General features: G+C 42.4%; 1 protein-coding gene across 1 annotated transcript in view; it reads left to right on the top strand.

Moving 5' to 3' along the window:
- The window catches only part of LOC126199566 (ankyrin repeat and SAM domain-containing protein 1A-like), a 576,756-nt gene that overhangs the window by 443,614 nt on the left and 115,042 nt on the right, over positions 1-18,100 (top strand). The window contains exon 8 of the mRNA XM_049936488.1: positions 9,824-9,983. Coding sequence (XP_049792445.1) covers positions 9,824-9,983 — 160 coding nt within the window. The remainder of the gene's footprint in view (positions 1-9,823; positions 9,984-18,100) is intronic.

Below are 18,100 nucleotides of genomic sequence, written 5' to 3'. Positions count from 1 at the left end.
CGCTCAGTAGCTCGGAACGGGCTTTTGTTAAAGTTTCGAGAACATACCTTCACCGAAGAGTCAAGCAGTATATTGCTCCCTCCTACGTATATCTCGCGAAGAGACCATGAGGATAAAATCAGAGAGATTAGAGCCCACACAGAAGCATACCAACAATCCTTCTTTCCACGAACAATACGAGACTGGAATAGAAGGGAGAACCGATAGAGGTACTCAGGGTACCCTCCGCCACACACCGCCAGGTGGCCTGCGGAGTATGGATGTAGATGTATTTCAAACGTTGGTAGTTCCGTAGCGTGTCTGTAGGTTTTCATATGAACTGTACTAGATGCGCTTACGGTGAAACTTGGAATATGAATTTTGTAGTTGAAATGTAATAAGTTGTGGTAGTGATTAACTGATTAGTGAAGTATATTTCGGTGTGCTCTGTCACATATGAAATGTCATTTTCAATTTGTCAAGTCATTGTGTTGTAGAAAGGTAAACTGTGAGTTGTCTAATATTCAAATCATTGTCTTGCAACACGAGGTGTTGCTGACTACCTCAAACTGCCATGGACGCGTTTATTTGATTACAAGGTCCACTGAAATTTTTAACTGAAAACTCTTGCGTTCGTCCCCCGATTTTTTAAAATAAACTCCTGGTGAAAGAACGGAAGTCGATGCCCAATCTGTGTATTGTCTATTAAAAATATCATATGAAAAATTTGTAAGATATTTCCAAACGGAATGGTACCGTTCAAAACCATGGTTAAGTGGCAGCGTAGCAACAAACTTTTTTGTTTTTGCTGCGTTCTGTTTGGAATGGGTAATGACAGTTTTGAATGGCGTAAGTGGGAGTAGGCGCAGAGTGTCTTCAAAATTTCCTTTCGAAAGCTAAAAAGCATAAATGTTCCATTTCACATATCACATCACATCAGCTGTTAAATGCAATCAGCTAGGTGCAGTAAGTACTGATCATATTTTTTCAGAAGCAACACGCCTGGAAGCTTTGAAACCTAACGAGAAGGTTGATCGACAAAGTAGAGTAATGAAGAGACTTACTTAGACTGACTGCTTTTTAGCACGGCAAGAATCAGCTCTTCTGGGTCATGACGAATTTGTAGGGTCAGTAAATATAGGAAATTATTTAGAACGTTCGGATTTGGTGGTCAAAGAAGAACCATACGTGAAAGATCATTTATCATACTATGGAGTACTTAAAGGGACTTCCTCTGACTCACGCATTTAATTAATAGCTCGTATTACGGATGTTGTTAAGGAGCAATTTCATATGAAGTTTAAAATAGTCCATTTATGTCAGCAAAAGCCGACGAAACAACAGATGTGTCGACTAGAATTCAAATGAGTGTAATTTTTCGTTCTGCAAATAACGAATCAGGAGAAATATGAGAGAGATTCGTAGGGTTTTATGACGCACCCAAAGACCGAAGTGCACAAGGCATAGCCGCTATTTTGTCGCAAGTCCTAAGCAGTTGGAATATTGATGAAAAGAAACTAGTATCGCAAACATACGACGGCTGCAGTGCAGTGGCAGGGAAGTATTATGGTGTGCATTTTGAAACAAGCATATCATCGTGCTCTCTTTATACATTGCTACGCACATCAGTTGAACCTAGTTCTCCTCTATGCTTGTAAAAAACCTACGTACTGTATGTAAATTTTTTTGTGGCAAATCTATCAGGATTTCATGCTTTTTTTAGCCTTTTCAGTAAAAGAAGTGAACTTCTGAGGGAAAGAGGATTTAATCTAACAAGTTCTTGTGAAACAAGTGGAATTTTCATTCACTCGTTGGACAAACCATTATTCTTCACTATACAGAACTAAGAGCGGCAGTTAATGATGTGACAAACAACTAAGGGCGGAATGATAATTCCGTACATCAAGTAATTGGGCTAAATGGTGTACATAAGGCTGTTGAAAGACTAAGACGAGAGGGAATCATTCTGAAATACATAGTGGAAGCTAAGAGCCTTATAAATTCAGCGGAGTATCTGAAACTGATTTTAACGAAACAGAAGGAAGTACTCGAAAATTGAGAGGACTGGCATTCGAAATAGTTGACACATTGGTAGTAAACATGAAAACTAGATTCCAGGACTTTCACGAAACAGATTTTACAGAGCTCGTAAAGGAGAAAAGTTCTCAGGTTACAGTAGCCCAACACTTTCCCGATATGTAAAGAAAAACCACATAAGATATATCCTTTCCTTGACAGTGAAAAACTGGAAGGAGAACTTTTGTTTATTTACAGCAGCGAGCATAAACGACAAAGCTCTGTCCCTCCTTAAATCCATTACAAACAACGATGTAAAAGACGTCTTTTCTGAGTGAGTGAAATTATTTTGTCGTTGGGTCTTGCAATTCTAGCAACCACCGCGTCTTGCGAAAGAAGATTGAATACATTAAAAAACGTTAAAGCCTACCTTCGCAACGCAGTGACAGACGACAGACTATCTAATTTGATTTTGGCTATAGAGAAGGGAACTGTGAAATCTTCATCGAAACGCCAGGAGTTCATATTTCGTGTTGTCAGTGTTTACAGCAAGAAAAAGGACGGGAAGGATAAAACTAATGTATAAAAAGATCTAACGGTAAGTTTACGAGTTTTTGTTTTAAGTTTTTTTCTTTTTTCGAAATTCGTAATTCCCATCCTACCCTATAGAATATACCACGCTTCGCCGCTGATAGCCAGGTATCTTTACATGATGATAGTGCACTCAGATCTGAAAAGAGTGATGCGATCGACGAGCATACTAGAGACACTGCCAACACATCTGTGCGAAGCTTCATCGGATTTTCACTGCGGTTGCCATCTCGCTATCGATCGGACCTTACTTTCCGAATTGCTCTTGTATCTCATGGATACGACTGTTTCGAACGATTGTTCGGCAATTGTGTACTAAGAAAATAGGAGGCGTCTTCGGTAATTAATGGTCAGTATGTTACATTAGATCATGTTGAGGGCTGGTTACCAACCCCTGCAGCATGCGTCGATCCTCCGCAGGTGTTCCTGCTTATCGTTCCAATTTTTTAGTGTTGGACTTTTCTGATGGAGGACTACTTCCCTTTTAGCGAGAGGCGGACATTTTTCTATACTTGACAACGAAACAACCCATAGCGATATTTTGTCGCAATATTTACGTTTCTCTTCCATGTAGACGATAAGCATTCCGGAAATCCACGTCATTGCTGACTTTGTTTTTTTAAAATTCACACTATTGCAAATGCTTTTTTGTATCTCAAAAATGTCGTCCGTGGCCCAGAAGTGTCCTCGAAATTCATTCAACATTTTGGCTGTATCCTCTCTCCCTTCGAAATCGTCCATTTTGCATTCTTTTTATGCGGTGTCCAAACTGTGCCTCAAATCTTATTTCCTTACCTCGCGAGGAGTGACCTTTAAGGCAGACTGAAAAAAGTATTTACAAATGGGAATTTGCTACTGTGGGATGCATGCTGAGAGTGTTGCAGGTTTCTTCAGGTATTTCATGTCAATATCACTTACATGCGGCGATCAGCCCAGTAAAGTGTACAGAGAAGAACAGCAAGCCTGCCGGCAGGAGTGGCCGAGCGGTTCTAGGCGATTCAATCTGGAACCGCGCGACCGCTACGGTCGCAGGTTCGAATCCTGCCTCGGGCATGGATGTATGTGATGTTCTTAGGTTAGTTAGGTTTAAGTAGTTCTTAGTTCTAGGGGACTGATGACCTCAGCTATTAAGTCTCATAGTGCTCAGAGCTATTTGAACAGCAAGCCTACTTATACGCTGCGTTAACTGACGTTTTATTCTAATAATAGTGGCATATTCGCAAATATGAAGGTTTGCTTTAATGTGGAAAAATTACATTTAAAACATAACGGGATCAATAGTAGAACAAGTACTTTTTAGTGTTTCGTTAAGAGTCTATACCCTGTAGAAATATTGCAAAGAGCTGTCAATTGCAGTACATAATCCATAGCCCGCATCTCGTGGTCGTGCGGTAGCGTTCTCGCTTCCCACGCCCGGGTTCCCGGGTTCGATTCCCGGCGGGGTCAGGGATTTTCTCTGCCTCGTGATGGCTGGGTGTTGTGTGCTGTCCTTAGGTTAGTTAGGTTTAAGTAGTTCTAAGTTCTAGGGGACTGATGACCATAGATGTTAAGTCCCATAGTGCTCAGAGCCATTTGAGCCATAATCCATAAAAAAAATTTGCATCACTTTCTTGGTTTGCAAAATTTGTTTTTGTTAGTAGATCGCGCAGTGTTTTCGATCGTGAGCGGAACAAAGCGACTTGTTCACCGTGTTAGGTCTGTGAAGATGCCACGAAGGGTTGTCAGATTGGGAAGTGATCCACCGAATTTGTGTACGCCATAGTGATGTTATTCCAACGTTTAACCTCCATTATGAGACAGACAACACTGAAGAGCTGCCTGTTAAGAGTCACCCGCAGTCAACAGCACCAGTTTACGACCGCGATCTACAAGTAGGATACCGCGTAGGTATCCCGAAGAGAATGCAACAGAACTGCCCACTGCCTTTTTGTTGGTATCTGGAAGGTATGTGTTAACTCAAACAGTGTGCAACCGCTCCTGCGTCATCAGTTTTTCCCTTAGGCGTCCGTACAACAATACAAACCTCTCATTACCGTTGAGCGCGAGAAAGGTGGGCCAAGGAACACTTGGAAAGAAACCCTGATCAATGGTGTCGCGTTCTCTTCACCGTCGAGAGCAGCGTTTGTCTGACTTCCGATTATCTTTATTGTCCAGGTACCAATGCACATCTCAAGTAGCAGATCCGTCGGTTCAACAGGGAGGTAGGTCCGTCAGGTTTTGGCCCTCTTCTCTGAAGCCTCTCATCACTACTCCTACCTTTTCTTAAGTTCTACAATAAACATTTGGGCGACTGTTTCGTCTGTCAGCACGCTAGTGCACCAGTACAACATACCCACCTCGCAAACGCCTTTTTCCAGCTTGCAGGAATCATCCGAATGGACAGCTCTGCGCTAACCTTTGATATGAACCCGAGTGAACAACCTTAAAACCAGCTGAAACTTGCAGTGTGACGTCGCAGGAACCCTTGTCATAGACAGGATGACGTCAAGAGAGCTGCCGTCGAAGTGTGTGACGTGCTTTAACAGCAACGTCTCGACAATCTTGTGTACAGCAGGCCAAGTGTAAATGAAACATGTTACGAAATACACTGAACTGATAAAGGTCATGGGATACCTTCAAATATTGTGTCCAACCTCCTTTTGCCCGGCGGGGAATTGTCGTTGGAAGTGTCCCCTGCAGAAACAGTGAGCAATGTTACCTCTGTAGTCGCCTATAATCGCGAAAGTGTTGCCGGCGCAGTATTTTGTGCACGAACTCACCCCACGATTATCTCCCATAAATGTTCGATGAGATTAATGCCGGACGATGTATAGCCATATCATTCGCTCGAATTGTCCAAAATGTTCATCAAACCAATCGTGAACAGTTGTGACATGGCGCATTGTCATCTATAAAACTTCCGTCGTTGTATGGGAACATGAAGTCCACGAATAGTTGCAAATGGTCTCCAAGTAGCCGAATGTAACATTTTCTAGACAACGCTAGCCACTGTGCCTTCATTTCGACTGGGAATATCGCAAGCTAAAAGGCGTCTAAAGTACGTCGAAATCTTTGACCATGGTCTTCTCAGAAACGGCGGAGTATCTACGGATATCTGATATACGTCTTTGCTAATTCTGGCTCCTCTTCCACTGGGCGAAATTTCTGGGAAATCAGATTATGGCACTTGCTATGTTCTCCTCGTCAGTTTTATACAGTATAATTGTACACAGTAGGAAAAACTAAATATTATACCCAGAAACACTGTATGTCCCATAACAAGATATATACCGTTAACCAGTTATCTTGTTTTATACTTCAGTGATGTTACCTAGTACGAATAGGTGAAACACGTGTAGTTGGAAACAAAATAAACGTTCGTTTGTTAAAAACTGATAATGTTTATTCTTATATGTGCATATGATACACATAAATCGGATACACTTTAATCGTCGTGATCGTTCACTTTTTTTTTTAATTCTGTTGCTGTTAACGACAATAATTATTTCATGTGACTTGGTGGCCTGATGCGAGTCTTTCAACTGGACGCCGCTTCGGCGACTTGCGTGTCCCTAACCTTCCCCAGTTATCCAACCGGAGAAAGGGGATCTATAGTTTAATGTGGAATTCGAACCACTAGTCGTTCCTAGGGACTCTTCGCATCGTTCAGAGATGTAGGTTACGTTAAAGGCAGACTGAAAATCTGCTTAGCCCGACCGGAATTCAATCCCGCGACCTCTCTGATACCAGGCACGCGCTTTACAAACTAGACAACAACTAGACCACCAGGCCCGAATCCGCTGAAGATAGGCATTGTTCTAGAACGCTTTGTGAGTGTTCATCAATAAATATTTATACGGTGGGTGGTTAGTACGTGGATGTACTTCCCCTCCTTTCCCGTTCCAGTCGCTAATGGTGCACGGGAACAAACCTCCGTGTGAAATCTAATCTCTAATGTTACTTTCACGGACGTTCCGCGAGATATATGCAGGAGGAACCAATATGTTAGCGGACTCGCCCAGGAACGTACACTCTCAGAACTGCAATAGTAAACCACTTCTTAATTATGCCTCTCTTGTAGCGTGTGCTTCTGGAGTTGGGTGAGTGAGTACCTTAGCGACGATTTCGCGTTTACTAAAAGAGGACGTGACAAAACGCTCTGCTTTTTTTTCTGTTTTGCCTTGATCAGTCCTACGTGGTTGCGGGACAAGGCTGAGGAGCGACAAACAAGTATCGTTATTTATTTCAAGTTCCTGCTACCAGTCACTTTTTATTTTATGCTTAATCTAACATAATGCAACGCGTTTCGAACATGTTCTGTTCGTCTTCAGGCGTTTATACATACATACATAGAGAAATGTTATTTAAAAATAAACAGTCTTAAACTAGATTAATCTAGAACACTTTGTCCATTGTTTTTTACTGTAGCTGCTGGTGTGGCATTCGGGGGGAAGGAGGGGAACAGTGTATGGCTAGAAATCGAAATCAGTGATGTCTTCTGCTGGTATTCTTCTTTGTGGCTGACTATGAGCGTGAAAGGCTTTTATATGACAATTGATCACTTACAATTTCAAGATGATGAAATTGTAACCAGTAGAAGACATCACTGATTTCGATTTCTAGCCACACACTGCCCCCCTGCTTCCCCCCAAATGCCACACCAGCAGCTACAGTAAAAAAACAATGGACAAAGTGTTTTAGATTAATCTAGTTTAAGACTGTTTATTTTTAAGTAACATTTCTGTATGTATGTATGTATAAACGCCTGAAGACGAACAGAACATGTTCGAAACGCGTTGCATTATGTTAGATTAAGCATAAAATAAAAAGTAAATGGTAGCAGAAACTTGAAATAAATAATTAGCCCACACAGTCACGGTTCACAAACATAGCCATTATGGCTGAAAATAATAAACAAGTATCGGCCGAATGAAGTTTTTTTTTTTTAAGGCAATTTCTTCGTGGGTGGACTACACTTCATGGAGATCCTTGCAACTAATCTCGTTCTATGACTAGGTTTATGTAGTCGTTCCATTTTATTTCGCTCCGCGCATACACACTCAGATATTTAATGGGCGACTGTTTCCAGCGGTTTTTGAGTAATCAAAGAAATAACAAGTCTTTGCAACTATTAATGTACAACTGTTATATTTGTCTAGGATGACGGTCAGGTGCCAAACCCTGCACCAGGTGTCGATTCTCTGCAGGTCTTCCTGCGTGGCGCCTCAGTGTACGAGTACTGAGCGTTACGACTTCCTTGTACAGAACAGCATCATCCTTGCACAACCTTATGGAGCTTTAAATATTGTCCACTATGTCATTTGTATACATATTCAGAACCATAACGGTCATAAAATACTCATTGGTGTATGTCCGAAGGGAGCTTAGGTACAAAGCTTCGTCTTCACTAAGAATAATATGCTGCATTCCATTTGCTTCTTATTTTAGTGTTCAACCCTGAGGTTGGTTTGCAGCAGATCGCCATTCCTCTCTTCTGTCTGCCTTCCTCTTCATTTCCACGTATGTGTTACATCCAACGTCATTCATGATCTGTTGCATGTATGATATCCTTGGTCGCCCCCGGCGATTCCTTCCCTCAGTAGCTCCTTCTGCTATTGTTCCAATGATGATGTTGGGTCGTAGGATGTGCCCTACAAGTTTAAATTTGTCTATTCTTGTTTGGATGTGCCTCCACAGAGATCTGGTTTCCTGTACTCTTCTAAGCACACTTCATTTGTTACTTTGTCTCTCCAGCTGATCATCGTCATCCTTCCATTTGCTAAGTACTCCTAAATATAATGACGAATTTGGCCAGATGTTTCGTGAGCTTCTATCGAACGCTTTCCGAAAACCGACAGTATGTTATTTCCGTCCATGTAAAGAGCGTGGTGTAGTTTTTCTCACGCCGTTAACAGTTAGAGGTATTAATTATTAATGAAAACCAGCTGTATTGTTTCACATTCATTGTGACACGACCGTTTTCGTTTCTTCGAACATCTTCAGGTTGCCTGAGTTAAACAAAATAGGAGAATGTGCTAAAGCTACGGCGTCGTAAAGACTTTCACTGATTACATCCTTACCTCACCGAAATGGTTCAAATGGCTCTGAGCACTATGGGACTTAACATCTTAAGTCCTTAGTCCCCTTAGGTTAGTTACGTTTAAGTAGTTCTAAGGACATCACATACATCCATGCCCGAGGCAGGATTCGAACCTGCGACCGTAGCAGTCGCGCAGTTCCGGTTTGAAGTGTCTAGAACCGCTCGGCCACTGCGGCTGGCAATCCTTCTAAGTCAACATATAAATGGTCTGGTTGTCGCATGTAATGTTAAAAACCAAATAAAAGAACATTGATCGTAAACATTCTGCCAACCGCTTGGTGTAATTATGGTGAATAGACACGGCTTGCTGCATACAAGATAATAATAATAATAATAATAATAATAATAATAATAATAATATAGAAAGAAATAATAATAATACTGGGACAGAACCATTATAACAGATAAAACAACAACACATAACAAACCTGACATCATACTCACCAATAAAAAGATGAAATTAACACAACTAATCGAAATATCCATACCCAATACAACAAATATACAGAAGAAAACAGGAAAAAAATTGAAAAATACATCCAACTGGCTGAGGAAGTCAAGGACATGTGGCATCAGGATAAAGTTGACATTATACCAATTATACTATCAACTACCGTAGTCATACCACACAATATCCACCAGTATATCAACGCAATACAGCTACATCCAAACATATATCTACAACTACAGAAATCTGTAATTATTGATAAATGTTCAATTACCCGAAAGTTCCTAAATGCAATGTAACATATACCGTACAGTTAAAAGGAAGTCACGCTTGATCAAGGTCCGCGTCACTTTCCATTTTTAACCAGACATAATGTCTGAGACAGGAAAGAAAAATAATAATAAAAACAAACAGCTGCCCAGACAGAGCCGCTCCACGACGAGAGTAAACCTGTAAACTGAGTATCTGGCCGTTGTCGAGTGTGATAGTCGACTGTGGGATCACAATCGTTACAAGCAACGACAAAACTTTAAGTACAGAACTAATGTGAAAGAGTGTAGAATTACTGCACGCAATTCAGAAGCAGAACCGAACGAAAGTTAACAACACAATTATGCACAATAACGAGGGAACAGGCGACAGTGCTTACACCAAAGTACATGGTCATTAAGTGAATAACTATGAAGTTAGAGGTATCGCTCGTGTTGCAGGGCCAGCGACGGGGGGATGTACCAGACGCCGCCACCGCCGCCCAAGTCGCTGCCGGACAGCTTCCTGTCTGCTGAGGAGGGCGACCGGATCAGCGTGTCTTCGTCCAGCAGCCTCTACATGCCTATGTGCGGCTCCGGCGGCGGACACGCCAAGGTCTCGGTGAGTACCGGCTGCAGCGGCACGTTTCGCATTGCGTCAAACCCATGCCAGCTATCGTTCGTGTATCGAGGCAGCCGTCAATTTCAGGAGTCATGGACGAAGTGTCTTAAGACATAGATGGTCTTTGTTTTACGAGGGGAAGATCAATAACTAATGCAAAACATTTTTTTCCGGGCCGTTTGAGTTGAAAAAATGCGGAATCTTTTGTGGGACATCGTGGAATATTCGCGCTTCAGCCCCTGTAGTTCCATGAAGTTCCGATATGTGGCGGCGCTCAAAATATCGTCTGTAATGGTGCTGCTCTCCAAGCAGAGAGCTATCAGTGAGTTTCTTTTGGTGGAAAATCAGAGCATCGCATATATTCGTAGGCGTTTGCAGAATGTCTACGGAGACCTGGCAGTGAACGAAAACACGGTGAGTTGTTGGGCGAGGCGTCTGTCATCATTGCAACAGGGTCGCGAAAACCTGTCCGATCTCGCGCGTGCCGCCCGGCCGCACGCAGCTGTGACTCCTACAATGTTGGAACGTGCGGACAGTCTCGTTCAAAGTGATTAACGGGTCACAAAAATCTTGGTGCACCACAGGACATAGTAGTGTTGACTCGTTCCTCTACTAGTTGCGGTAATCAAAGGTTTGTGCCCACTGGGTTACTCGCCGCCTAACAGAAGACCATGAAGAGCAACGAAGGACCACCTGTACATAGTTGCTTGTGCATTACGAGGCTGATCGCGATAAATTTTTGTCGAACATCGTCACAGGTGATGAAACATGGGGTGATCACTTCGAACCGGTAACAAAACGGCAGTGCATGGAGTGCCTCCACATCACATCTTGTCCGAAGAGAAAGTTCAAAGCTGCACCCTCAACCTCAATCTTGGCGACGGTCTTCTGGGACTCTGAATGGTTTATTCTGTTTGATGTTCTCCGTCATGGTGCAACGATCTACTCTGATGCGTATTGTGCTACCTCAGGCAATTGAAGAAAGGGCTTCAGCGTGTTCATCGCCGCAAAATTGCAAACGAACTTCTCCTTTTCCATGACGATGCAAGACCTCACACAAGTCTGCGCACCTGAGAAGAGCTCACAAAACTTCATTGGACTGTTTCTCCTCGTCCACCCTACAGCCCGGATCTCGCATCTCGCCTACTTCCGTTTGCCTAATGAAGGGTACACTCCGCGGGAAGCAGCACGTGGATGATGGGGAGGTTATTGATGTAGCAAGATGTTGGCTCCGATATCGACCAGTAGAGTGTTGTCATGTCGGTACACAGGCTCTCCGAGTAAGGTGGCGTAAGGGCGTCGCATTGAACGCAGATTATGTTGCTAAATAGGATTTCGTAACCAAAAGAGTGGGGGAATATATGGTGTATATGGTGTATTGGAATCATGAATTTAACCAACCTGTTTTCAGAAAAAAAGTGCTGCATTACTTATTGAACTCCCCAAGTATAAATAGCAGCAGTTGAAACAGTTTCCTATAATGAAGTACAAACATTCAGACAACTCTTCGTAAGATTTCAAAGTGGTGCAAAGATTCCAACTTACTTTCCTTTCAAAAATGCAAAATTTTCTACTTCGCAAAAATGGAATAAAAGTGGTACCCTCTGATTCCAGTATGGACAAGTGACAGTTACAGTCGCTCAGTTCTTACAAACATCAGGTTATAACAAATTATCGTGATATGAAATGGAGCGATAACATAGCCTCAGTAGGAGATAAAGCAGATGGCAGCCTCTGTTCACTGGCAGAACACTAGGGAAATGGAATCAGTGTACAAATAAGATTGCTTACAAAACAGTCCGAATGGTCACATGTTTGTGTGATGGTAGAGCGTCACGGAGATGCCGGAGGGACTGAACTAACAAAAGTTTTATGAAATGCACAAACTATCCCTTGAAAGCCTGCTTAGTAAGTTTCAAGAACTAACTTAAGTAATGAATCTAAGAGAATACTACAATTCCCTACGTATCGCTCCCGTAGGGATTGCGATGATACGATTAGATTAAATACGAGGCATGTTCAGAAAGTAAGTTGACTAGATTTCCATATTTGTCTAGAAAAAGTGTACTTGAAAAAAATTACAGGGTATTGTTTACTGTTTTTCCACATAATCGCAATCCCGTTCACTGCAAATAGTGAGCTGTGACACAAACTTCTTTATGCCCTCCTCGAAGAACTCTCCCGCCAGCTCCTTCCCCCACATCTGAACCACTGTCTGCTTCTGCTCGTCGGTTGTAAATTTAATTCCACCCATGTGTGCCTTCAGGGAGGCGCAAAGATGATAATCCTAAGGAGCTAAGTTAGGCGAGTACGGGAAGGGGATTCAAAACTCCCAACCAAATGAGACCATAACCTCCTCCTTGGCTAAGGCTGTGCAACAAGCACGATCCTGTGGTGAGCATTCCCCTCCTTTCGATTTGAATGCTCCTTTTGATTTTTTAGGGTCTTACAATATCGATGTGCACTGATGGTCTCCCCCCAAGGCAAAATGATGCCTATTCGGATCCAAAACACTAAGGTCCCGATTTTTTTGCCAGAAATTGTGGTTTTGAATATTTTGACAGATAGGGAATTGGTGTGATGCCACTGTGACGTCTGTCGTTTTGCATCAGTCGTCTAATGAGGCGTCCTCGTAAGAATCTCCGGTCACAATACGTAGAGCCAAGGAAACCCTCATTTTCCAATTAAAGTCGCTCAAGAAACTCGTGGATGCTAGTAACCAGATTTTTCGCATGTTGCTCTATTAGCTGTTTTCAATCCTATCTTGTGCACAGTTTCCGGTATCCCCGCGTTTCTGTGACAGTCTTGTATAAGAGAGTTCTGGAGAGTTGTGGAAACGTCGCAGAAATTTCATCCACTTCCAATCGGCGGGCTTCATGAATAGTTTCCACGATTGTTTGCACCAACTCATCAGTCAAAACGGAAGGTCTTTCAATCCTTTGTTCGTCATGAACATTTATTCTGCCTCCAATAAACCCCTTACACCACAGACACAGACTCGTTCTTTTCACAATAAGTTCCCCGTAAAGCGTTTTCATTTGCGAAAAACATTAGGTAGATGTTATTCCTTGCGCGAATAGGAAGCGGTTCACAGCACGTGGTTCACACTTGGCGGGATTTCGTACCGGTATCCTTCACCCCCAACTGTACGATGCAATGTGAGTTCAAATACTAACGTGTTCGTGCGATGCTAATTTCGGTCAGTGTTGTCAGCCTTCAAAACAATAGCAGAAACCTTAGCCCGTTGTAGTCACAGTAATTTACTTTCTGGACTTGTCTCATACAGCCCACACAGAGGCGTTTAAGCAGTCTGTCGTTTCGCGCTACATAACGTGAGTGGCACAGGAAGAGGCCCTGGTAACTGATAGAATGGGAAGTATCCTCTGTCTTGCACTTCAGTGATCTGCAGAGTATGGCTGTAGATACCGATTGGAAACCGGCAATATTAACTCAGTTCCAGTCAAACAAGAGTATACTAATACGTTGTCTATCCCCAGCGGGCACTAAAGTTTACTTAATAAACTGTAGAATGTGATGGAACACAGCAGTGACAGCAACACCTTCTTGCTGAAGCTGTGGTTCCAAGAATCGCTCTTCGACACTGAGGGTTATCTTGAGGTGTGTCGTTACTCCATATGGGGCAGTTATGTTCCTAAACTGTTCCGCAGATGTGATATGTGGCTTCATCAGTGTACAAAATATGATGCATGAGGTGTTCGTTGTGTGCAGCCACTATCAGATCATAACATGCAGCTTGCCGAGGTATGAAATCTGTCTGGTCTAATTTGTGAAGCACTGATTGTGGTACAGTTTTCTTTAGTGTACAGTGTAATTCTTTATAATCGTTTATTTCGGGCAGTCAAACTTGGTAAAACGACGAGTTGATGCATGAGACTTTTTCGATCGCTTTTCTGATTAGCTGAACAGCCTCTTGTGGAATAGGTGGTCCTCCTGCGCGTGATTTGTCGGCAACGTTTCCAGTTCTGTGGATCTTATTAACAAGTAACAAAATGACTTGTCTTGTTGTTGCTGGAGTTTGAAATTTCCCAGTTGACTCCTGCTGCACCTCCATATAACAAAAATATCATGCAGTCGCTCACAAACAAAAGTCACACGTCCTGATATCGTATGCATTCCTATTGATTATTCCGAAAAATAATAGACCCACGTTATCACAGAAATTGATTATGATGATGTATTATGTAAGTGATCCATTAGTTTTTGGAAATGCATGACCACCCTGTATGTGTCGAGCCAATTACATATTTGCGGAAATACTTCATATGATCGTATTTTGATTATTAGTTGATGGTGTCAGACGCCTTTCGCAAAATCTAGGAAAACAGAGTTTATCGTTGCAAGATGTCGTTTTATCAATGAAGCGAGCTGTTTTTCCACATAGACTTCTTTCATAAATCCGTGCTGATTTTTTGAGAGAAACTTGCTTTCCTCCAGGAACGACATCATGCTTCAGGGTAGCTTTCGTATGAACAAAAAGGTATTAATTGGAACATTTGTAAAACATACGAACCCTACGAATCACATGTCGCATTTCCATTGATGTAGAACGTGTTATGTTCCACGATGAGAGAAGTGCTGAATTTTTAGAAGTACAGGACGATCCATATAAGCCTGAACTGCTTCAGTGGGTCATAATTCCCCTCCAGAAGCTCGTAGAAACGGGAAAGTAGTTTTAATGGCCTCAGTAGCTCTGGAGGAATCAGAATGAGGTACTACTTCGTTCGATATAATGCCGCGCTTGCTCGGCTCGTGTTCGTTCGTTGTCTCGTCTGTTGCGGTTTGTGAAGTCTGAGTGTGTAGTTGGGGCCGCGTGACAATAGCGAACAAATTAGTGATTGGTTCACAGTCTTTAGCTGGCAGAAACAAACGGTACACACTTCGAGAGCTGCTTTTCATCGTGAAAACATATTGGAAGGCAGACTCATTGGCTACGACACAATAGGCGTTTCGGAAAGAATTCAGTGTGCGCAGTGTTCCAACAGGCAACAATTTGATCCATTGTAAGGAAGCTGGGGCAAACTGTGACAATGGTAAGCATAGACCAAGAGTGGATGCACAGGTTATTAATAATGTTCGAAGACGCTGGGCGAACTCTCCAGGGAAATCGCTGCGTCGGTTGAGCCATGAGACAGGCACTTCATGTGGCACATTTCAGAGAGCTGCGAAGATATTGGTATTACAACCACACAGAGTGCACATGATGCAAGCATTGCAAGAAACAGATAATGAGAAAAGAACTCGTTACTGTCGATGGTATCAGAGGTTTCTTATTCAACGTCCAGACATTCTCCTTACAACTTGATTTACAAGTGAGGAATTGTTCCATATGTCAGGTGACATCAACACACAAAACAGCAGATACTGAGATGTAAACCACCATATCGTCCACGTAACACCACTGCATGATGAAAAGGTTGGAGTGTGGTGCGCGGTGTCAGCTTCCGGGATTGTTGGCCCCGTTTTCTTTCGTACAACGGTAGACACTACAATGTATACGGGCGTCTTCAAACATTTCTGGAGCAGCTGGCTGATGCCAAATATCTACAAGGTTATATCCAACAAGCAGCAACATGACGCACCTCTGAGGCTTCCATGCAACTTGTAACAAGTTTCCGATAATCTCAAAAAATTTGTGCTCCTATCCCCGCGATAACCTGACATAACACCCTCGGGTTTTTTATCTTGTGAGGGTATCTTAAAAGCTGAGTGTACAAGAATAGACCAAGGACAAGTGCAAAACTCCGTGAGGTCATTACACACGAAATTAGCAACATTAGCGAGGATACACTTCAGGAATATGCTGAAACAGTGCAGCTGTGCATTGTTGTTGGTAGAGGGGACTTACAAATTTCATTTGAGGACTGTGTGTGTGTGTGTGTGTGTGTGTGTGTGTGTGTGTGTGCGTGCGCGTAATCTTCCAATAGTGTATTATAACCGCCCAGAATTGCGGATGTGTCCCATTACTGGTTCAAATGTCGTGATTTACTGAAGTATCCAGGTTTGTATGGATCGCGTTATAGTTTTCCACTGCAGCAATCACTTCGTCATCACTGGCGAATTGTTGTTCTCTCAAGGTTTCCTTCAGTTTTCGGAAGAGGAAGAAATCGTCTAGTGCCAAATGTTATGAATAAGGTGGTTGTGAAAAGATTTCATAGCTTTGCAAGACAATGATCCACAATTTCATGAGCGGCCGGCCGCGGTGGTCTCGCGGTTAAGGCGCTCAGTTCGGAAGCGCGCGACTGCTACGGTCGCAGGTTCGAATCCTGCCTCGGGCATGGATGTGTGTGATGTCCTTAGGTTAGTTAGGTTTAAGTAGTTCTAAGTTCTAGGGGACTGATGACCACAGATGTTAAGTCCCATAGTGCTCAGGGCCATTTTTTCGTGAGCGGTGGAAAAGTGCGCATTTCCCTCCTGGAGTTAGAGCACTCGCACTCGCAATCGCTCTTCGCCTCTTCTGCTTTTTATCACGCCTCTAATTAGGTAGAACATTCCGTAGTACTGCGCCATAATTGTGTGGCAATTTATTGCATAGTCATCGATTCCGTGACAGTCCGAGATAGATAGCATAACTTCTCAGAAGAGGACTGCGCCCTTGTCTCCGTTACCAGAGGTGATTTTGTAGGTTTTCATTCTTTGCTTGTAACTTTCGTTTCTGTTCCTTCTGTGAATATAACTATGTAGATCGCTTAATGTCTGTATTTATAATGCTCTTTCGGTTACTAACATACTCAGCCAAAACCTTAGAGCTTGTGACAGAATCGGGGTCAGTACCAATAAAACTGATAGGTTTTACTGATACTGATGCCGAACCTTGTTTTACAGTTTCAGAGTTTCATCTGATGAGAGAAGTAGCCGGAATGACATTATAAATAAACACATATATTAAGCGATCTAGTTGGTTTTATTTACAGTGATCGTACACTCGTGCAGAAAATTTGTTTCCTTAATTAATAAATGACAATATGAAAGCTAGCGATCGTCGTTGGTTCGTCCGTCAGAAATGGTCTGCCACTCCTTAGTGAGACTTCCAGACAACCTTTCCTGCATTCAGAATTTCGTATGCTGACGCTTTATACCGACACACAGTCACAATTTCATCGGGTATTTCCTACTACGCTTTTCCTTGCAAATTCAAGTGACGAATCAGTGCACGCGCCACCACGTTACTCACCACTGCAACCATCGTGCTTCTTTCCGCTACAGCTACTCGAAAATAATACCACGAATAACAGAAACGGAAACTGCACTACCAGTGCTAATACACACGTTCAGATTCTCACTTTATTTGAAGCCTACTTCTGTGTGTTGCTGTTCGACTATACGTATACTGAGTGACATCCAAACGCAATTTTGTGAAACTGCCCGTGAACTGTATGACTTAGTTGTTTTCGAGTTTACAAGGATTGACCTAGCCTTTTATTGTACTCCCTAAAATTGTATTGTCCATCTAATAAAATACTGAACCTCATCAGTATCGCGAAAATAACTGCTGACACGAAAGCGTCTTTGCGTATAGCTTAGGTACCTTCCTCTTTCTCCGTTTCTTTCACGAACAGTAATATTTATTTTTGTCACCTTTATTTATAAGGCAACTTATCGGCCATGGTCACGCGAGCTGGACACCTTTTGGGTAACTGAACATGCGAATTTCAGTTTCAGTTTTGTTTCAAAATCTAAAAAGAGTAATAGTGTTCATTACTGCATTCCAAATCTGAACATATTAGGAAATTATGCGCCTTCTGCTGCAGACCGTAGCTCGTTAATATTGCCGTTACCTTTACTACCGTAGGGAATGGTTTTGTGAACAACTGTTCATTGTTTTCCGTATTTCAATTTCCTTTGCATGTTTTGAAGAAAATGTCAGACTCAATTTCTCCGCACTGAAACCATCAACAGTTTCGAAGCTATTACATGTTTGTGAATGGAAATAGATCGTATATTCTTAAGTAGCGCAAATGATGAGTTACACGAGAGGTTCGACGTACCTCTGTATTTGGGATACACTTGTTTTAATCAGGTAGATACGGAAGTGACAATTCGATGTTGTTTGTTTGTAGTTTTCACAAACGGTGATACCATATATTTTAACCAGTATG

Source organism: Schistocerca nitens, chromosome 8 (assembly GCF_023898315.1).
Source record: "Schistocerca nitens isolate TAMUIC-IGC-003100 chromosome 8, iqSchNite1.1, whole genome shotgun sequence".
NCBI lineage: Eukaryota > Metazoa > Arthropoda > Insecta > Orthoptera > Acrididae > Schistocerca > Schistocerca nitens.
The sequence above is the reverse complement of the archived record's forward strand: the minus strand, read 5'-3'. Positions and strand labels throughout refer to the sequence as shown.